Raw genomic sequence first — 23,905 nt, forward strand, 5'->3', positions numbered from 1 at the left:
ATATTTGTAATTCAGAAAGTCCGCCTTTACTGTTGTCATATACTTGTTGCCAAGTTTCACCAATGTGCATTATCGATATATTATCTGCATATGAGATAAATGTCCTTTAAAATTTTAATTTTATGTCAAGTTTATATAAACAAGGAACAGAATTGGCCCTAACATTGTGCCCTGCGGGACACTTACTCAAATTTTACGGTAATGATTTGTAGCATTATCAACTTTGACACATTGCATTCTATCTACGTGATAAGTATGATGCATTTTGTCTGTCATTTATATTATTTGAGTTGAAAAATTCAATTGAACGAGATTTAAGTGCATGTAAAAATATTTTTGCGAAAGAATATATTACAGAAATTCGAAGAACATCACCGATTATACATTAAAAATAACACCAACCCATCCGGTTTTCCCAGTCTTCATTCCTCTTGATTCCAAACATTCCAACTTTCAACTCGGATAGGTATCTCATTATCTAAAAGTGTATCGACAGTTTTCAATTAACTGAACGGTTGAGAATAATAATTTGAAAATTTGCTTCAAAAAGGTGAGTTAGCCACTAATTTACTGTTCAACTGCTTTGTTATCATGAGAATGTTCAGAAACAAATAAACAACATTAATCATATACACATAACCTCAACATTGTCACCATTATCTATTATATGAACAAATGAATTGGGGACAGGGATGAGAGAATTATATATTAATGTCGAAATCTCCAGCTTAGACTGAATAATTTCTATCCTTTTTCTCACTTAAATAGTAATAGTTCACATTCAGTTGACGGCACAGAAAGTGACGTCACATCTTTGTACAAAACACATGAACTCAGAGGCAGAGGCGTAACAAAATGGATATCAAAACTGAACTGAAAGTTACAGAGAAAATTAAACTAAAAATGGGACATTGAAAAACATTGAAATAAAAAAAAAATCGCTTTCTCAGATGCAATTCAATCACAGTTAACAATACAATATTTATCAGTACATTCAATGAATGGGCAACTGATCGCTGTTTTTCAGAAAATAACGTTCCAGATAAAAAAGAGATCATGATTCTGTTGATAACCGAAGTGACTATCAACTATCTACCAAAAAGTGTATCTCATCTTTACAACAACTTGATAAGCATAGTCAAAGAGCCACCTCATTCAAATTCTATAAAAAGTTCAGTTTCTTACGTGTTGGACCTCTTCATGAATTTTTTCGTACTTTTTCACATTATTCTTATCCTCTCTGTACACTAACATGATTTTGATTATTCATTCACATTTTTATCTGGACATTGACAAGTGAGCGAGAAAAAATTGTGACGAGAGTGAGAAGAAAATGTTTATATGAACATACAGGTGACAAAAAATTTCTTATTTTGTTAACTTCTTTTACCAATATTTTTTATTAAACTGAATGTGCTAGGAATCAAACGTTCAAAGCCAATACCCCGTTAACCTTCAGTTCGCACAAGTTTCTACTTCTACGACAAAAATCAGAAAATTCAACTCTCTTTGAATGAAAGTGAGATATGTTTCAATAAATCTTCATCTCATTTCAAATTATCAATGAATAATTAAATCAAAAAGTATATTCCCCGACAATCAATTGATATTAACTGCTAGTGAAATTCATCACATGTCACAATAAATTTTTCAGAGGAATAATGAACCAAATCAGTAGAAACAATATTCAATTTGCCCTTCAAATTGAGAAATTATATTCGGTTACAAACTACAGAGAATATTCTTTATATAGCATCATCTATCAATTCAATCCTGATTTCTGTTATTTTTTGCAGCCTCACGTTTCTAAAATGTCTTGTCGCCTAATTTTACAAAATTTTGGTGGCACCTGCTTTTCTGGAAGTACTATATCTGGACATGTGGTCTGTACATTTCAATCCAACAAAAATATTCGAGGTAAAATATGTATTCCACACAGACACATTTTGTCGTAAATATATGTCTTCAAAATTGAGTTTCAGGTAACGCTTTTATAAATAAAAAACGGGTGCGTTTTGGAACGCCTGACAGAAGTCATAACTTAAACCAATCTAAGTTGAACTATTTAATATTTAAATCGTTTAACTTGAGAAAAGTTAAGGTTATTACTTAAATTCAATGTATATTAATATGATAATGCAAGGAAATGTTATTCATTAATAAAATCTTCTATTGGTTATTTTGTGTATAGTAGGTACAATAAACCAATTGTTACACTATTGAAGGAATAAATAATGATACTAATAATGTACATACACAAAATTAGTATCATCATTTTTAAACCACGTTTCATATAATGAAAGAATACTGATTTGAAAGGGTTATATTTTTAGGAGTGATTAATTGATATCTGATTCTTATTCCTCCACGAATGTTCGATAATCAAACTGAATAGAGGAAAGTATCTTCTGTATAATTCAGTGTTCATATAGAAGTATTTGTTTCGAAAGAATTTTTTCTTTCGTGTAATTCAATGTTTATATGAAAGTAGCTGTTTCAGGAGGACTTTCTTTCAGTTTGTGTCTGAAAGTTACTTCTTTGCATGATCTACACATCCATGTATAGAGTTATTTATTTTCAAATTGATTATTCCTTCCTTTCTTTGGAAGATTCTCTCATCCATTTTTTTGTATCAGATGGAGTAGTAGAAAGCCAAAAACTTTCTTTCCCGAAAGAATACTGTTAACAGTATATGTCTATCGGACACTTATCACTAAGCTTCTGTCAGACGCTGACGTATGCATGAGATACAGGGAAGCCAAACAGACTGACGCTGTAAGGCGTTACAGCGCCAGACACTTGAAACTATTTTGGAAGGAACTGCATTAGTTGCCTTATTTCGAGAAGAGAGAGACCTTCAATTTCCGTGAAAAATTTCGTGAACGAATGGGGTAATCTAGGAATATAGGATTTCTCAGCTGGTGTTTTGGTTGGTTTGGTGTTACTACGTGGTAGGAAATCAAAATGAAGAAAAGAGAATTGAAATTTTTTATGATTTTTACCACTTTTATTTGTTACTAACGTTACTGCAGTTTCGTCCTATAAGGTTTAATGTATAAGTTTGCAAATGTCTCTATACGACGAAACTGCAGTAACGTTAGTTACAAATAAAAGTGGTAAAAAACATAGAAAATTTCAATGCTCTTTTCTTCTTTAAGCAAATTGTTTATTGAATGAATAAAGAAAATATGAATTAATTTTTTTTTCCAAAATATCAAAGAGAAATAGAAATTATGATAAAAAAATCGTTCCTTAATAGCAAAAAAATTGTTAATCAACAAATGCATTTTTAGGCAACAAACAATGTTTTTAAGAAACGATTTCATTTAAAAAAATCAAATATTTTATAAAAACACATCTGTTTATAACAATTTCTTGAAAAAATAGGGCTAAAAATTATGAAAAATCATTTTTATGTAACTTTAAATAACAAGAATGCGAATACATTTGAATAAATTGTTAATAATTAAGTGGAAAATCAAAAATTTTCAATTTTTCAATAGAAATCTTCTTTGAAGACTTTCGAGGAAAGCTCCAAGAAATGAAAAAAATTTGAGGGTTTTCGTTTATAAATTATTAGGGGTTTTATGTAAATTTAAAACTTGTAAAAATTAGTTAATCAACTAGAGTCTATCTAATAAAAAAATCACGGGATGGATTTCTGTTTATTCATACCTAGAAGGTATGAATTATTTTTTCTTGATGATAATTTTTATTGTTCAAAGCGCGGGACGCACATCGCCCGCTTTTAGCGCTATGTTCACCTCTAAATTAGAATTATAAATATTAATGATAGAGTTCCGAGATGTGAGATTTTTTTTAGGAGATGTCCTTCTCTTTGAAGATCTTTTTTCAAATTTCGGATATTTTCAATATTTTCCGAGATTTTTGCAAAAAACCAAACACCTCCTTTTTTTACTAAATTGTTTATAAGTTTTGCAATTTTTTCGAGCCCCTTTTGGAATTTTTCAAAAAGTTGCTAGGGGTTATTCCGAATCCTGGACCATAATTTTCGGTGCCCTTGGACAGAAGTTTCAAAAAAAGGATCTTGTGACCCAGACTATTTCTACAAGTGCACGGTATGCGATAGACCCTTGCTGCTGATAGTGACACTGAAAACATCGGCCGCGAAAGCCTTTACCATTTACTGAACTACTTTTTCCTATTCTGTCTGTACTACATTCGTTACGAAATTGAAACATTTTCATTCATACGAACGTATGAACGTAATATTTGAAAGAGTATTGATATATAATGTCACTGACATAGAATAATATTGTCCTCAATGGTGTACTTTGAACTTTCGGGGCAAGACACTTGCCTTGCCTCCTCTTATCGACTTTATGTCATTGGAAGAGACGAATGTTCTGAAAATATCTCCTTTTCAATCACCCTGTAAAAAGAATGAACAGTATAGAAGTTATTCTCAAGTAATTTGTATTGTTCTATTTGGATTAATACTGTACAGCAATAAAAAAGTATCTTTGAAAGTCAACCGGTAATCAATTATTCATTTGCATACAGTTATCTAGATATCTTTTCGCAGGGCTGAAGCTGATAGTTATAGGTAGAGAATATACTTCTTGGAGTGAGAGTGAAAGTTACACTGAAAACGGGGAATCAAAAACTAGAGATGTCACCTACAGCGGCGATAACAAGTTTTTGGAAATAGATATCATGCTCCTTGGAAAAAGTAAGTTACTTTATGGGATCTGAAAGAATTAGAAGAAATCGGCTCTTGACCCAGATTATAATAGAACTTTGTACATTAATTAACGATTCTCACAATAACTGGCATTTGATATTTTAAATTATGACTTGAGTCGAAGGTGAGTATCACGAAATTTTATACGTATGTAATAAACTCGTATATGCATTGTATTCATATGTGGTTTTATCTATTGTTATTATTATTAATTTGGCAGCAGCTGTCACCAGATGCAGATTTCTCCACATAAAATTTTTGATATCAAGGCAGGTCCGAAAAAACTGTAGGGTTCGTGCCGAACGCACGAGGGCCGGTCTTTTTGAAACCTAACTACACCGTGTACCTTCTTGAGATGGTTTTCCTCCCAAGTTCCACTCCGGAACGAGGTAGGAGACTAATACTTAAGGCTAAAGGCCTTTCAACTACCTTGAAGTTTTGTGGAACTTGCTCGAATAGTGAGCCATTAAAATACAACAAGCTTCAGATTCCGCTTATATTACAAAACCAATAAAAATAATAAACGGGTGTGTTTATAGACCATAAACAATGAACTGTATAAAATATAACATGAAAGTCCAACAAAACAGTATGCAAAAATGTTCGAAAAGTAAGATCAAAATTTTACAAGAAAGCACGTCTCAAATAGCTGATTGTCAAACAAAAATTATCTCTTTATCAACTTGTGAAATGTTATATATTCTCTCCTAAGGTAGAAGTCCCACTTACACGAAAACCTAAATTATTTAATTCGAGTTTTGTGGAAATTCCGAAATGATTATTTGAAATTGTCTGGCCGCCGTACTATTTTTTTAGTTTCAAACCCGTGTGTACTCACGATACTATACTGGGTTCTGGTCTCCCTCTCTGGTATGGTATCCGTGTGAAATACATATCTGTTGTGGGTGCCCCACCACAATTAACTCACTGCCCGCAATTTACCGTAATTCCACTATCGCAAAATCCCTTTTCGAAAAGTCCCTTGTCGCGACCCTCTTCTACAACTGACTTTTGTAACTCCCTTTCGCGACTCTCCCAAATTAACTCTCGATCGCAAAGGAATCATTTCGCAACTACTCTATCGCAAAGACCCCTTCCGCAAAATCCTTTTTCGCAACCCTCTTTCGCTACTGACTTTCGCGACCGTTTCGCGACCCCTCTTTCGCAACTGTCCTATCGCCACCGTCCCAATTAACCGATTCCTTAGTATTCCCAAGTCCGAAAAACTATCCGTAACACTCCTCCCTTTTCCACAACCCTTCCTACACAAGACCTATATCTTCTTTTCATCAAAGTCATTTGTCAGTTTTTACTCTAAACAAAATTTCAGGCCCACCTATTTAGATATGGCCGAACTTCCTGTCCACGAAGCTGAATTGCAAACTCATAGCTTGCATTTTCGCGTTGCCAGTAGTAGAATTTATCAACAGGATACGTTTGTTTGGTCTACTTTGAACGAAACATAACCATTCATGATGCCGCCAAAGATCACCAACCATAAATTAAATTCAACGCTTACTCCTCCGACCCCGATCTTTATGAATAAAATTATATTTTTCGTTAACTATCACAATAGCAGTTATCACACGTATAAAATGAAAACTCTTCAACAGCTTTATAACGACGATTTCAACAGAAAAATTAATTTTGTGAAACAGTGGCGGATTTTATTACTGGAAACCAAAATATTGTTTTGTTTATTAATGAATGTACTTTTGAAAATTTGAAATGAATTTTCAGACCATTTGCGAGCAAATAAGCATTATTTTCACTTAAAAAAAACACGGGTATTTGAAATAATTACTTCAGATCCCTCTCAAATACCCGCTGGTTTTATAATTTAGGATAGAATTGTCATTTTGCATATCTATGAAAACACTATACAAGTATGTTCGTTACTTCCCACAAAATAAAATATATTGAAAGAGTACAATAATAGAAAAAAATGCTCTTAAACTTCCTAAAAAATGGGGTCGAAAAATATTTTTCTTTGTAGGCATGTCTTCTTCAAATAAATGATCCATTGACCTATAATTTATGGATTTACGATTTCTCTCTTCCGCTCCATCATAATCATATCCATCAAGAACAGTATATTTCCAACCAAATTTATGATTTGATGATATGATTATTTGATGAATCTATGTATTGATTGATATATGAAGAATTTTTTCAAAAAAGTCACGCAAAACTGCATTTCTGAAATGAATATCATATTTTATGTTGTTTAAACAATAAAGATATATCGGACATCGCTGCAAATGTTTCTGATTCGAAACAATATCAAAAACGAACATTATGAAACATTATGAAAAAACACATTGAAATCAAAGCTATTACCACGCTTAAATCAATAGGGTAAATCAACTCTCTTCGGTGTAAGAAAGATCTAACTGAAACAGCAATCAAAATCGAAATTGAAATAAAAAATGCTTTAATACCTATTACCTGTGTCCAAGAGAAATAAAACTCATCACTAGTTACGGATTTAAATTTTTTTAAGGTATAAACTAATTTTTAAGGTAAGGTAAGGTAAGGTTGTACAGTTTTTAGCGCCCTTGCCCCTACAATAGGGAATATGCAGACACTTTTTCAATTTTTTTTATTCAATATTCACTTCATTTTGATATAGAAAAAAAAATAATCATAGCTGTTAGAGTAGTAATAATTTTTTCATAAAATCTTAAGAATATTGGTTTAATTTGACAAGTTCAAACGCTCCTATTTCTCGCGCGCTCGAGGCGTGACATCATAGGGCACGTCCTGTCAGTTTATTGTTTATATTGAGAGTTAGTTTGATAGTTAACAAGATGTTTTAGTTCAAATATCGCGTAATGATCATGAAAGAAGAAAAAAAGCCATTTTATAGATATTGCATGGTACCAATGTGTGCGAACACTATGAAAAGTACACCAGATAAAGTTTCATACCCTTAAAGTTCATAACCATTCGAGGTTATATTAAGGGAAATAATTTTATAAGTGCATGTATGCATAAAAACAGATTTACTAGATTGAAAATACCATGTTTAACAATAATTACCTTGCAGCTTCTACTCCCTTAACCTCAGCAGATGTAAAATCCGGGTTTGACGCGAAATATATGGTTATCATGAATGTATCTATTTTTGGAAGATTATCCGACTGTGCTTTCACAAAACCGTTGTCCGTTATTGCTGTTGATGACGCTTAGTATTTCTTGACATTAAAATATTGGAAAACTATGCTAGGATAGCAATACAACCAATTTTTCTCTCCAACACAACCTGAATGTATGAAAATAAATCACAGGTGACTGACAGGACATGCCGTATGACCTTTGAATTTCGCTCGTAAATTTTTCACTTTATGATTTATGTTTTAAATAATTAAATACATATTAAATTAGAAAATAACGAATTGAGTGTAATACTAGGACCTTAAAAGCTCAGGAAAAAAAATCAGGTCATTTCATTTTTTATGCATATTTCCTGTTGTCATGTCCTACATAATTTCTATAATCCAACAATTTCGTTGAGATTGCACGTAAAATATTTCTTTGGGTTTATTTTTAAGCTAATCAAAGCTCAAGTATGCTTCTTGCACTACAATGTACATTTGGTAAACATAAATAAATAATCTTTATTGCCCTTACAAACAGTTGTTTATGTATGCTTCTTGCACTACAATGTACATTTGGTAAACATAAATAAATAATCTTTATTGCCCTTACAAACAGTTGTCGGTTGATTGGTCAAACCACCAACTCTGACATAAACTTGGCAAGTTGACTTGGATGTCACACCAATAGGTGGTTCCACTTATGTCTCGCTTGCGTTTACACAGTTATTTTTATCAAGTGCTTTTCTTGGTTATTCACATTTTGTCGTCAATCGAGGACCGCCTGCCCGCTATTGACGATGCCCAATAGGCTGAAAAAGCTGTCTACTAGTGGCTCTTAGATTGAAATAATATGGGAATGATCAGAATAATACTTATCTATTTATCTTTTGATTTTCATAGGATTATTTTACAGCATGCATTAACCTTTCTCGACATAAAATATCTTCAGTGAATCTTCAATGAATCAATTCTTCATTGAAATATCGTTTTTGTTTTCATTACTTTGTTCGCTTATTTGACAACTTATAATACACTCATGTGAAAGTCTTCCGTTGGTATATCTATTGGTAAATCTATTGAATTCAATCGGTTCAACAAGTCCAAGTGAGGCATATTTGCAACTTCTATTTTTTTAGAAAATTTCCCGAATAAAGAATCACATTTGAAGAGATCAAATATGTAGTAATGTAATACCTACTATTATTTTCAGCAACTGTGGCTCCTGGCCGATATGAATATCCATTCACTTTCACCTTACCAACAAATTTGCCAGCGAGCTTCCAGGGGATTTACGGCCATATCAAATACTTCATCAAAGCCATCGTGGACGTACCATTTGGTATGGATTATGTGGAGATACGACATTTTGATGTCATCTCACGCATAGATTTTAACCCAATCAAATCAGAATTGCATTTGGTAAATAATGTCTATTTGAATGTAATATTATCATATAATTCATAACAACTATTGGTCCTGGTAAACAAGTCAACGTTCATGAAAGATCAGAATCTTAACGGCTACATAGAAACATTATCACTCGAAACATTGTTTATATGGAATTGCCTCTACTCGTATATACGTATCTATCACCATTGCCATTACTCTGAGATGTTGGAAATGAAGTAAAATCAGTCCAAAAAAGATATTTTTTTGGAAACTAATTAAGTTCTACGGAGATGTAGAAACCTAGTAATCATTGACCGCTGCACCATACTTTTCTGCCAATCACGCCGTACTCCATTTTTGAGTGAGCTTCATACTATTTTCAGTTCATTATTTTTCTTCTGGAATTTTCTCATAGAGTGAGAGGGGTTTCCTCTGTGAGATACTGTATATGTATAGCTTTTCTAAGTACCTTTTTCATTGATCTAACTGATCGTTCCCAAACTCCCTCCATATCGGGAGCCGCCGAAGAAATAAATTGGGACTTAGGATATGAGATATTCTTGTTTGCAGTGACAAATAACTTGCTGAATCAGTCCTCCCAGCTGAAACGAGTGTATATAATTCCAATACCAATTGGAACAACACAGAGAAGGAATTGCCGCCTCGACATAGGCGTCGGCATATTATTTTTCCAGTGGTAGTTTTTCAGTTACTTATCCTTACAATTATAGCAATTGATCACCCCTTGAAAAAGTTATCTCAACTGCATTTTTCCACCATGGGTAATTCTGAAAAACTACGAAATTTAAGGTAGTTGATTTCCGAGTCGAAAACTCTAAAATGCAATGGGAACAAACATATATTCACAAAATAATAGAAGCCAACAAAATTGCTATATTCGGATGAGGTGGAATCATCATCGGGTTGAATAATGATCGGATTGTGGGCCACACAGTTTTTCCAAACAGTTCTTCCACACATCACTATTACCTACTTCATTCACCACTCGCCTTATATTGTCAAGCACTACAGCATTCAAAGTTCCGCAAGCTTTCTTTCATTGTGGCCCAAACCATTTCAATTGGATTGAACACACAATAGTATGGAGGCAAACGTAAGAGAATATGACCACGTGTTCACACATCGAATCAATAATATACTCTTTTTTGAAATTACGTTGTTATATGGTCGCCAGTAATACCTTTTTTGTTGGAGTCTTTTCGGGTATTTCCATGTCATGATTTCGCATGAAATCAACAATATCTACTTTTTATGTGTTATTGTTTGGTATTGTAGTCAATAACCGAGAATGATACGAAGCCTTATCCATAACAATAACCGAGTTTGGAGGAATATTTGGGAGAAGCTGCTCACTGATCCAGGTTTCGAATAAAGCAGTCATATCTTCGTGGTAATCAGCAGACGAATCTTTTATATTTTTGGCCGACAGAAGCAAAGCGTTACGTATGAAACCACTTTCATTCCCGGCATGCAAAATTATAACACTTTTTTCCCTTGAAGAAGGTGTGTTCAAAGCACAATACTTGGTTTCGTCTACCCAGCCATATTTGACAACATCATGGGTGCCAAACCAAGTTTCGTCGAGGTAGATTATATGTCTGCTGGATTATCGGAAGCTTTTCATTCGCCTCAAATATTCTTGTCGGAGTTGAACAATGCGTGTCGATTCCATTATGCCCATCCGATTGAACAGGTAGTGGTTCTCTATTACCGAAAAATCAATTAGGATAATCATCATTTAACAAACAAAGTCCACATCGGACTAAAAAACTTTAGGTATATAAATAGCTAACTCTTGTCTTTAGATTCACTATCAATTTTCTTCTCCTGAAGATGCTAACCTTGTTAGCGAAACGCGCGTCGAGTGCAAAAATATCAGTTTGGTATTAGGGTAATTGATCTCAAAAAAAGTTTTCAAAAGTCGGTTTGCAAAACCACTCACTATCTCACCTAACCCCATGAACGCACCACACTGATAAAGAAATATTGTGAAACAGACAAAAAATTAATATTCAGCCCGTCCAGCTAGCCGAACCTTTATTCTTCAACTACATTTGACTCAATATCTTATATTGTTACTACTTCTGTTATCCACGGTTTTTTGTCTCTCTTTCTGTGCAATCTCTTCAGAAAAGCTTCCTCCTTGCGACAGCTTGGAGCAGTGTTTTTCTGCTTCTTTCAACTCCTCAACTGTAAGAAACTGATGAAATTTTTAAAATTTTTCCTTCTTGACTTCATCTTTCAACTCATTCACGAATCTACAAAACACGCAATAATCCTGATGAGGTGAAGCCAATTAGAAAACTTTCTATAGTCTGGTAAAGGTGCACATTTCAACGTCATAACAATTTCTTCTACGAACTACAATTTCGTTTCCTGTATTTCTTTCAGATCGATTCTGTTTTCTCATTTTTTCCATTTATAATTTCTTCAGCCCAATATGTTCATCGGTTTCACTCAAAAATTCAAGTACAAAAATCAATTGTTTTGTAAAGACTGAATTTGTTTTATTAAAGTTCCTTGTAGCTGTGTCAGCAATATGACGGAATTCAGTGGCATCCTTAGTGCCTGTTCGTTCTTGAATTTTGCCTAATCTATGTGCCACGAATTGTTTATATTTTCTGTCATCTCCCTTATCAAATTCAGCACACATGTCACAACCACACTCTGTGAATTTCTATCTCCAACGCTTCTTTCTCTAGCCTAGGAATAGAAGGTGTTTTTATGGGTACAACTCTAGATTTTCCAGTAACTAATTGAACCCCAAATTTTACTCAAATAAGCTATGGCTGCAAATACCTTTTCGCTGGCATCATAGAATATCATTCAGTTTTGGGAATAAACAAGGAGTAACATCTTTGAAAACTAATTTTTGAAATCCTCTTTAAATCTTCCGTCCATCTTCTCCAAATTTCATGTATGTTTTTTGGAATTACGTCATCCATCCATCTCTCCAAATATCTTGTAGAAATACCTATGGTGAACCATGAAACCAATCCAAGTGGGTCGAATATTTTGTCTTCTTTGAAGTCCCATTATACTCCGAGAATTCTTTGTGCATAGAGTTGAGTGTCAAAAATTTTGTATCTACCAAATTTTTCCCTAAATGTTCAATTATCCTCGAAGAGTTGTGTGACCAGTTTATTACCTCGAATCCCCTGAGACGTTGAACTCGTACAACTTCAAAAAGTGTTTCCAGGTCCTCTTCTTCTGAATCTGTTGGGTCCAGGTAGTTGTCTACATAGAACTTGCTCAATATTGCTTCCCCTTTCATTCCTGTGCATTACTTTCCCCTTGCATTTTTATTTTTGATGTATTGGATACAGGATAGCAAACACGTGACTCCAAATGTCATCACATTCATTTCGTACACATCAGAGTCTCTTCCAGGGTCCAAGTTCCTCCAAAGCAGACGTTGGGCATCTCTGTCTCACTTTTGTATCTCAACCTGGTGAAACATTTCACGAATATCTCCACAGAATCCAATTCTCCTCTGCCTGAATTTCAATGATATAGCAACTGATAATTCCAACAAATCCGGTCTTGGAATGAGATTGCTGTTCAGGCTTGTTTCATTGGCTTTTGCTGCCGCTTCAAATACCGGTCTGACTTTGTTAGGTTTGCTGGGATCAATAGTAGCGAAGTGTGGAAGATAATAAGTATGTGAGGTCTGAATCATTGCTTCTTCAGGTGGCAGCTTTCTCAAATGACCTTTTTGCACGTAAGAATCTATTTTGGAACAATAAGCTTCAGCAAATACAGGATTTTTATAAAATGCCCTTTTCATGCATGAAAGTCTTTGAGAAGCATTACCTTTACTCTCAGGTCGAACAATATTATTACTTTTCCATAATAATCAATCGCCAACCTTTTGAGAGGTCTTTTACATGATATCCATCGCCCTAGCATCCTCAGCATCATCTTTATTTTGAATGGGAGTACTCCGGCAGACAGCATCTGTTGTGAATTAATCATTAACCAGGTTATGTTGTTGTTGATCCTCAGTTCGATCAAATATGTGAAGTATATGGACCCCTGCACCACTTTTTTTCTCAGAATTGAAACAAGGTCAATGAATCGTCCATCCCAACTTACATTTTGTGGCTACGGGAAGGTGATCATGAAGGCAATTAGATCAGCGTTATCCAAACTATAAAAAGCAATGGTTTTTCATAAATGAAATTATCAATCGGTACATTTCTAAGATGAGTTTGATCTCGCCAGAAATTCATATTCACTGCCTGGGAAGGTAGGCATAGATTTTCAGGTGTTCTTGCACCTACAATTCTGAATTTCTTGGAGTTTTCAGTTAGGCCAGATATACGAAATTCAAATATCTTGTAATTATCCAAATTTGATACGATCCCGCTCGCCCATCGTCTACAGTGTGATTCTTGAGTTCCTGTTAATCCCAATTTGTCCATAACGGATTGATCCTTCGTCACATGAAGCTAGAAGCATTTTCTCAGTTTCATTATCGTTTTTTTCTCGCTATATACACATTTGTCTGAAATATGTTGAAAATGCTTGTGAAACAATGGCCAGTCTTCAGGGTTCCCATCAAACATTGTAGAATCTTTTTCAAATGTTCCTTTTCGATTTTGATGTGGAAGGGTTAACATTTTGAATCAAATTAGAAATAGTCTGACACATTCAATGTCATCAGAAAATTGACAACATGGCTCACATTAATAACAATTAACTCACCTTCAGTCGTGTCTCCTGCTTCAGTTTCCATATAATATTGCTTAGTATTCACCCATCTCTTGGTTGCCTTTTGAACATCAACGCTATCTGCAACTTCACCAAGCACTAGCCCCTGATTTTGAATGTCGTTGAATTCTTCTGCTTCAATCCCAACTGCCTGATGTTCTCTTGAAATATGTAGTAGCCTCATCTGGTTCTCAAGTTCCTTTATTTTTCATTTCTAGTTCTTGTCTACTCTTCTCCATCTCCAATGCAATCGCGTTTTTCTCATATTAACACTGACCTGGGATCGCCGACGATGTAGTGGCTTTGGCACCCAGGTGAAGATTCATCTCACAGTTTGATAGACTCTGTCTCTCATAGAGTCGATCAGCTCTGCGTGTGTCTTCTTACCAGAGAAACTCCGCTGACATATGACTATTAATTCCTGTACCAATTCTCGCGCTCCACTTCACTTCATCCATTTATTGATACATACGAGTATATCCGTCTCGAAGGACCAAAACGTTTTGTTACCTTTAAATAAACCCATTTTTCATTTCAGTCCTTTCTTTCTTCCCAGTTTTTGTAATTTTTATCAACAACAGCAACCTTTTCTTGTTTCGTAGGTAACATTCATTAATTCAATGTAAATATAGAGTTTATAAATATGAATTCAAACTTAATTGTTTAAAATATTAATGCATTTCAGGACAAGAGAAACTGATTATTGTCATGTTATATGAGAAGAATTAGTAATGATCTCGTTATTATCAAATACGATCGATAATAATTTTTAATCGTTAAATATTTTGATTCCAGCTTTGAATGACACCAGACAATATGATATTTTTAGGCACCAGTTTCATACCAAGACGAAAAAACAATTTGCTGTTGGTGCTGTGCTAGTGGTCCGATCACCCTTGATGTACATCTGCAGAAAAAAGCATTTGTTTTAGGTGAAGTATCCAGGATCAAAATTGTCATATCAAATTTATCCAACGTGAATATCGAACAAATCAATGTGAAACTGAAGTCGGTAAAATTTCAGAATGATACTCATACCTTAGTGTTATTATAGACAACTTTCAGGTTATTATTTGTAAAGTGACTTCTCCAAGTATGAAAAAAAAATCTGATACCGAACTTTTGTCTTCAACTTCTGACACTGGAGTAGGAGCGCATGGGGAGAGAACTTACGATCTTGAATTGCAGATCCCAACAGCAGGGGTTGTTTATAACTTCAAGCGATGCACTCTGTTTAAACAAAACTTCACTCTCGAGGTAAGAACTATCGATGAATTGTTTAACAGAATTATTCTGACAAGGACTTGATCATGAAGAATGCCAAGAAATGAACTGAAACTTAAATTTCTGGTTTCTTAACGAAGGTAAATTAAGATGTAATTTCAAAAGGTCGAAGGCAGACATTTTTTTATAGAAAAAAGTGGCCCTTAATACATTATTGCGTAAACAAAATATTTTATAAAGTGATTGAAACGATGGAAATTCAGATAACCGATCGTATACTGTTTTGAAGTGGTAACGCGGTCCTAACATTTCAAAACAAAATATCCGTTTTGTGTACACGGTACATCAAATAATGGGTCCTACTACAAAACTATGTATGATTATTTCCTTTATTTAGCATAAGCTAATATACACTATCATTAGGCTAATGTCAAAAGTACTCAAACAATGAATTAGAAATATATACATATATATGAATGGTTACATTCACAAATAATAAACTTCAACCACTCATATGAAATATCTATACATAGGTGGGCAACAAAGGTAAGACAAAAGTATTGATACACATACAAAGCAACAAACACAACACTTTAAAAACCTTGGAATAGTAAAGAAGTTATTGAACTCAAGAAAAAACAATAAAATCAAATCAAAATCACTCGCCCATTATGTGCATTTTCAACCTTCCCTTGAATTGAACAATCGAATTACAATCTTTGATACCATGATCTAAATTATTGAACGCCAACATCCCTGCATGATATATAGATTTTTCAGTACACCACTTATTTTTGGTTCCTACATGGATATTTCAGTTGATTCTGGTATTATTATTATGATAATTTTCATTATATGTTATTTTTCTGTTTGATAGTACACATAGTCTTTTAATGACATCCATTTCAATTCTCTCAACATGTTGATTATCGGCGTGTCTCTTGGTACCCCCAGAATGATTCTCATGGCTCTATTTTGTTGCTTTTGAAATCGATCGAACTCGTTTTTATCAGCCGTAAATAGTATTGAAGAACAGAAAGTAAGATGTGGTAAAACTAATGTATTCCAAATTGTAATTTTCGACCATCTAGATAGGCTAGGTGATACTCTCACCAGAAAATTGACTTTATTGGTGATAGTTTTCATCACTTTCAATGCATATCCTTTGAATGTTAGTCTTTAGTAAATCAATATTCCCGAATACTTCATCACTGTTACACTTTCAATATTCTCATTAGCAGTCTTTGAACTAATTCCTCTATTTTTGATTTCCTCATAACCTGTTTTATTACTCAATAAGAGACATTTCATCTTTTCCCTATTCAGTTTAAGAGTTTAAGAATCAAATAGTCTCTGAATTATTTCAGTACTGTGTCGGTTATTCCATAGTATTGTAGTTTTAAAAGTAATCTCTTTTTAGCAACTGTTTCGACTGTCGCAAATCTAAGAATACGACTCTAACTGATTTGTTTTCGTCTATCCACATTTTCAAGTCAAATAAGATATTTAGCACCGCAGTTTCACAACTGCGAAACCAGTTAATTCAAGATTTCAAGAGTTATTTATAGGTCATCATTTTTACATTACACATTTCGATTAATTAATTCACAGAATTGATGAACATTGGGAATGATGAAGAGCTTGCTGAACATCGTTTATGTTTAGCCGAATAAATCGAGAAGTTCGGTATTAAACATAATGAATGTTTTGATTGATTTTTTGAATGTATTGAGATTGAAATTGTTTCTTATGTTAACTGGCAGAAGATTGAATAATTTTGGACCGTGATAGAAAATACATCTCTGTGTGTGACTATTATTAAATGTTGATATGTTTATGGAAGAACTAGTAACGAATCTTGTTTGTTTTTCTTTGTTTGTTGATTGAAGTGTGAGTTTGTTTGTGTACACCCAAGTTAAACATTGGTGGATATAGAGTTCTCTTGTTTTCAGTAACTGCGTTTCCTCATACAGACATTCGGTAGAGAATATTTTAGGTTTTTTGAATAATATTTTCAAGATTGTATTTTGAAATATTTGGAGGGTATTGAGAGAATTGTTAAATGTACCACCCCAGGCAGCAATACAGTATCTTACTACAGATTCTGCTAAAGACTGGTATATGGTGATCAAATTTTTGTATTCCAGAATGTGTCTCAATTCATAGAATTGTTTTGTTAAAAGTCTGAGCCGTTTTACAACATAGTTTATGCGGTCATCCGACCTCATATGCCGATCCACTATAACTCCCAGATACTTAATCATTTTCGTTCTTTCTCTAACAGCACAATTGCAATTTGTTGTATTAGTACAGTCTCTGTCATGTATATGAATTATGTTATTTCCAGGTTGATCGTTCTGTAATAGGGTGAATGTAATAAATTTAGTTTTTTTTCACATTCAGACTCTGAAGGTTGTAATCAAGCCATATCTGGATATCTTTTAGTACCTTTTCTGATTTTTCAAATGCCTCCTTCCAATTACTACCTGTGAATATCAGTGCTGTATCGTCCGCCAAAATTTTTGATGGAACATATACAAGAAATAGTATGGGACCTAAAACTGTTTCCTGTGGTACTCCTGTTTTAATTTTCATTGCTTCACTCAACTTTGACCTTTTGTGTCCTATGTGATAGATAGTCTTACAAAATATTGTATGTTGGGCTACGTATACCATAACCATGTAATTTTTTAAATAGCATGTCGTGATCAACGGTGTCGAATGTCTTAGCTAGGTTTAGAAATATAGGTAAACATTTTTCTGATCTATCCAATGCTCCAATTATTTTTTGTACAAAATCTAGTAGGTACTGCTTTTTCGGTATTGGAGTTGCTAATGAAACCAAACTGTCTGTCTGTTAGTATTTTTTTTGCATTGAGATAATTTACAAGCTACGTTTTAAGGATTATTCAAATATTTTAGCAAAATTATTGATATCCGATATTGGTCTATAGTTTCCAATATCATCACGCTTACCTGTTTTATATATGGGGGTAACGATTGACTCTTTAAATTGGTGTGGTAGTTTACCATTTTTATAGATCAAATTCATCATGTGAGTTAATGGAGATATAACGAATTTTCCCCTTTTAATGATTTGTGTAATTAATTAAAATTTATATTTTTTGCAGATGTATTTGATTCATTTTCAGAAGGTGATTTCATTGTTCCTGTTCAAGTATAATGGGTATAATGGGTGATATCGATTTTGAATAATACCGGGCTCAATAGTATGTTATGGTTCGCATTATTTTTACGAACGAAAATATGATCAATTATGCTTTGTGTATCAGACGTAACCCTGGTCGCCTTATTGATATAGGAGAAGTAACCATATTCAGCAAGGATGTTGAGGTATTCATTAACAGAACCGGAATTTTCATCCATCAAATTAATGTTTATGTCACCTATAAATATGTCAATATTATTTTTTTTCAAATCATAGATGTAGTCTTTTATGACGTTCAGATAATTTTGAGTATCGATGGAGGCTAATTTATAAGATGCTGTTATTCCAATCTCAATACCTTCAATAGTCAATGAAATTTGTATTAATTTTGGTTTCAGTTAGTGACATTATTTCGACATCAGCAATAATATAATCCTTGATGTACATCAATAGACCATCATTCTGATTTACCTTTGAATTGTTGTAATGTGCTGAATAACCTGGTATTGAATAATCATTTACCGACTCGAGATTCCATGTTTCCGATATAATTATTATGTCCATATGCTTATTCACCTCTTCTAGATAAATAAGGAGTTCATCAAAATTTTTGTTGATGCTTCTGATATTGAAATGAATAACGGCCAACGCACTCTTCATATTCCCTTTTCCATCGAAAAACGCCCGAAAATCATGATATTTTTGAGTTTCAATTTTCTTCTGATTTTCTAAAATATCTAAAAATTCTATCATTCTGTATTGATTACTCAAAATGTACCTGAAAAATAATATTCGAGTAGAGACGTGTATGTACATAGTGATAATTGAAAAATCTAATATTATTCGAAATGAAGATAAAAAATAACCTATCAATAATGTACATAAAACAAAATGTAGTTTCTTGGTGGGCTAATGAAAATAACATTGTTCGAAATCTCCGAAGTTCCAGTTGATAAAGTGTAATTACTTATCTTATTACTTTATATTAAAAATATAGGCTACTAATTAATTATTGATTAACAGTTTGATTATTCTAAAGAAATCAAAGGGAGTGTATTATTAAGTTTCATTTATTCTTCTGCACCAAATAATTTATCAAAATCTTCATAAGACTTTGAAATACACATTTTATTATTATAATTGACAAAAATTTGTCCTTCGTAGGTCCACACGTTTTGCAATGACGTTTTTTCAATAGCTTTATAAAAAATATTCAACCTAATATTTGTTAAATCTTCCCTTACAACGAATCCGGTTCCTTTCAAAAACTTTTTCTTCTCATAAATCATTTGCTTCATCCCATGGGTTCCAAGTCTAATAAAAACTCCTCTCTCTATAGCATAATTCTATATCCGCACTACTTATCTTAATTGCCATTTTCGTATTGAAAAGTTTGATTATGACTTCTCTCAAATTTTCTCCATCAGTTTCCTTGTAATTGAAGATTCGTAGGTTGTTTTTCTTCATGCTTTGTTCAATATTGTCAAATTTTTTGTGTATCACAGAATTTTAATTAATTATTTTTCTTGTAGTACCCTCGAGATTGTTTATTCGGTTTTCATATTGTTGTTTTACCTCTTTCATTTCCGTTTTTAGTTCGTTGGCTTTTTCTTCTAACATTGAGAGTTTTTTATCGATGGATAACGTGACCACCTCGGCTACACTATCAGTAATTGTTTTTATAAATGTCTGGTCTCTCAGGAACTTCGACATGGCATTATTTACTACTGATTTTATTTCATCAACAAGATCTCGCGTTAGAACCATTTTCTTAGATTGCACTTTTCATACTACTTCCTTTCTACAAGTACACAACTTTCCAGATTTTTTTATCCTAATTTACACACAATTTGTGATGATATTGTAGGAGCAATCAAACACACGACTATTCACGACATGCCATGTTGCCAAAGCTTAGTATCATATGCATGGCGTTCCAAATGGAAGTTGATTCCCTTTGTGACTCTGTTGGCTTCTAGAGCGTTTTCCTTCTTACTGCCGTGTTTTTACAGTGGTGTTTTGGAAAACATCTCAGGTTTTGAGTTATTGTATATTGAATAAAATTGAAGTTGTGTAATTTTGCTGCTTCTGAGGAGGTAGTCTTCATGAGTCTGTTTTAAAAGTTTTCGTTGTTATGAGTCTACTTACTTTAAACTGTAATATCTCAGTATATATTAATTTTATTCAATCGAAATAAGTGCCATTTGAATCAGTGTACTTTTGCCATTGTATAAAAAGTTGAATAATTCAGTCAGCATTAAAATTGGGTGCTTGGGATTCGATGAAGTCAACAGAGGACATTTTTGCTTGGTCCTGATTGGCGAAGGTTCTACTGGTGTATGAACGGGCTGACCCGTTACTTGATGAAAATTAATGACACTATTCATGATAATAATAACAAATTTTTTACAAAAAAGTCAACAATACAAATTGAATTGTTTGTGAAAAGAGGGTCATTGGTTGGCGAGAGGTCTGGGGAGTATGGAGGGTGAGGCAGAACTTCGACGCCCGGACGGGCGTTGTCGTCGAGCAGGATCGGACCTCCTCTGTTGACCAGGCAGCTGCTGACTTGATTTTTGGTACATTTCGTCGATTTTCTCACAATAGGACTCTTTTGTGATAGCTTGGCTCCTTTGCAGAATGTTATAGTGGGCTGTTTCAGCAGCGTTTTGGTTGAAAATTGCTAAAAGACATCATGTAGTAATAAGCTGAAAAGAGGAAAAAAATTAATTTAGAAAAAAATGAACAGCATCAATGTAGGGTGAAACCGGGATAGATGTCCCAGCGGGATATATGCCTCATATCCTAAAAAGGTAACTTCCCGAACTCGCGACTAAGAATTACTTCTATAAGTAGGATCCGGAGTCACCCCGTACCTCAGTTACCCAAGGACAGTTGTGTGATGTGGAAGCGTTTGGTTCGTGCGTGTATTTATCTCCGCGACGACATTTAGAAACATGTCAAAGATACAAAGGTTAGTATTTTGCGTTGTATAATAAATTCCTTTATATTTTTTATTACGTCAATATACTGGTTCATTGAGTTTGCATCTTGGTGCAGAGAGACTCCTTTTTTATAATTTATTTGAAAAAAATACTTGGGAATCTATCCCTATCACAAACGATAGTTGCCCTAGTTTTTTGAGGTATAGATGCCCTTAGGGGCATCTATCCCTCCATACACTGTCATTTATGATCACAGCAGAACTACGCCACGAAATTATAAAAGAAAGGAAGGAGTGCGAGCTCGAGTATGTTCGTGGACCACGGAAAACCTTCCACAGTCCGCTTTCGATGAAATGGACAAGAAAATCATGGGAATAAACGAAATATCCCGACAATTTGGGATATCGAGGACATTGCGAAAACGATACAACAAAGTTGACCTTGGGTATGTATCAAATATGATGTACTGCAGGACATTACAAACTTTCAATTAACTAATTGTTGAATATTACTGGAATTTTTTCCCAACACCAAACCGTTATTTTTAACACCTCGACTCGTGTTACGATCACCAAGTGATCATCCTCAAGAGGAAGACTAAACTACAATTTAGTCTTTCTCTTAAAGATGATCACTTGGTGATCAAAATATGTGTCGAGGTGTTAACAATAACGATTTGGTATTGGTATAAAACTCCAGTAATATTCATTACTACATCAAAGTTTCCAAACAGTGTCTCACAAGTAACTAATTTTTGTCTCTTATTTCCAATACATCTATTAACGTAAGCATTTTTTAGGAAAATATCCTATTTTGTATTTTGACAACGAGAAAAGAGAAAAGGCTAGTAAAGCACACATTCTTAAGGTTGGCGATGCAGGATTTTCCCCAAATAGACAAGCCATACGCATGTTAGCTTATCGATTTGCTGAAAAGCTAGAGCTAAAACATAATTTCGACCACGAAAACGAAATGGCTGAAGGTGCATGGTTCAGAAGTTTTGTTGAACGAAATCCGGAGCTGTCTATCAGACAAGCTGAACGTTTATCCGTGGCTAGAGCCATGTTGAAACTTAATGTGAATGTTCCATAACAACAATTAAGAATTTATATTTTTGTTGAATAAATGCTTGTAAAATTTAATTTAAAAAACTATGATTACATATGCATATTGAAACTGGAGAATTTATATTTTAGTTGAACAAATACTTAAAAAATTTGAATGTGATCATTATTGTGATATTAGAATTATTTTCCAATGATAACAATTGAAAGATTTAAAAAAATACAGAATGTTTTTTATAATTATGACTCATGTTTTTGGAGGCAATTACTGTTTCAGGAGTGAAACTACCTAACATTTGGTTTGGGTTTTTGTTCACCTACACGGTATGAATGGCATTTATCCTGCACTGCGGGCATCTATCCTTTTCACTATTTTCATGGTGAGACAACTTTCCATTCAGGAAGGCATCTATCCTCGAAAAAATGTTCCGCGAAAAGCTAATTTTTGCAAAATCTGTATTTGATAGGTTGAAAAATAATAATAATGATTCAACATAAAGGATTCAGCTACCTGCATCATTGAAATTATTCGAATAAAATTATTATTTTTCAAATAAGGTGGTTATTTCAAAAAGTGGGTATCTATCCCAGTTTTACCCCATATAGTACAAACTCCTCCATCGATAAGTATACAACGCGATACAGTAAAATAAATATTTATTGAGATATGGAACTTCGAAAAAACATGACATTAAAACGGACAAAACTCTGGAAACAACAATAGAAATAATGGTTAACATATTCTGTCAAACATTATCCGAATTCAAAACGATATATACATCTTGTGGAAAATTTTGTCTGCGTTAATTTTGTATGAACAGGTTTCTTCAAAAACTGTTCAGTTTACGAGTAATGGCAATTTTTTGTGTGAATTCGATCTTTGGCGAAGGAATAAAGTCGAAATTAGGATTGGGCACCAATGAGAAACCTACTTCTGTAATGTTTTCTTCAGCAAATGATTGAGCTAACTCTTAGTTTGTTTGGAAAACGCAAAACACTGAAATCCGTTCATCATCAGGGATATGACCAAACGTTTTCAATGGGCTGACTAGTAATTGAATGAATTATTATTAATTTCCTATTTTGTCGGTTAGAATTATTTCTGAGTTTCTGAATTTTTATCGCTTCTGTGTAGTCTTAGTTAGTAGTTCTTAGTTTTTTATGGAGCAACAGGCCTCTTCAAACGCTATAACGTAGGTGCCTTTTCTGAGTATATGTTCCGCCAATGCAAATTTGTCAGTATGACTCTGGCAAACATTTTGCCACCTCTGTAATTTTGGAGAGTTCTTCTAGGTGTATCATTTATTACTGCATGTTTTGTAGTGGCGTTGTTCTGCATGCTTTGTAGTGGCGTTGTTGAGCATGTTTTGGAGAGCATCTAGATTTGCAGTTATTTGATATTGAATAAAAGTGAAGGAGTGTATAATTTCCTACAGTATGAACAGTGTGAATAAATGTCAACATTATTGCTGACTTTCTTTGAATTGAGACTTTTTCAAATTATTTATTTGATTGAAGGTGATTGACAATGTTTCATGATGAATTTTACTAGTTCGGACTTCCATTGTCTACTA

General features: G+C 33.6%; 1 protein-coding gene and 1 long non-coding RNA gene across 5 annotated transcripts in view; one reads left to right on the top strand and one right to left on the bottom strand.

Moving 5' to 3' along the window:
* The window catches only part of LOC111504358 (arrestin domain-containing protein 3), a 45,590-nt gene that overhangs the window by 12,577 nt on the left and 9,108 nt on the right, over positions 1 to 23,905 (top strand). For 2 of the 4 annotated variants that reach the window (XM_023158901.2, XM_023158902.2), the window contains exons 1-6: positions 398 to 550; positions 1,797 to 1,917; positions 4,547 to 4,693; positions 9,017 to 9,225; positions 14,759 to 14,941; positions 14,995 to 15,186. In XM_023158901.2, the coding sequence (XP_023014669.2) occupies positions 1,812 to 1,917; positions 4,547 to 4,693; positions 9,017 to 9,225; positions 14,759 to 14,941; positions 14,995 to 15,186 (837 nt within the window). In that variant the 5' untranslated portion in view covers positions 398 to 550; positions 1,797 to 1,811. Of the gene's footprint in view, positions 1 to 396; positions 551 to 1,796; positions 1,918 to 4,546; positions 4,694 to 9,016; positions 9,226 to 14,758; positions 14,942 to 14,994; positions 15,187 to 23,905 lie in introns of those variants that run through there. The other 2 variants (XM_023158899.2, XM_074172671.1) reach the window with 2 other exon arrangements.
* LOC111504360 (uncharacterized) lies at positions 334 to 9,124 on the bottom strand. The gene is made up of 2 exons (XR_012464869.1): positions 9,001 to 9,124; positions 334 to 478 (listed from the first exon to the last, which is right to left on the bottom strand). It is a non-coding gene; the product is annotated as an uncharacterized lncRNA (long non-coding RNA).

The sequence above is a fragment of the Leptinotarsa decemlineata genome, unplaced genomic scaffold (assembly GCF_025532065.1).
Source record: "Leptinotarsa decemlineata unplaced genomic scaffold, Ldec_3_MD MMD2_tig00000133_RagTag_RagTag, whole genome shotgun sequence".
NCBI lineage: Eukaryota > Metazoa > Arthropoda > Insecta > Coleoptera > Chrysomelidae > Leptinotarsa > Leptinotarsa decemlineata.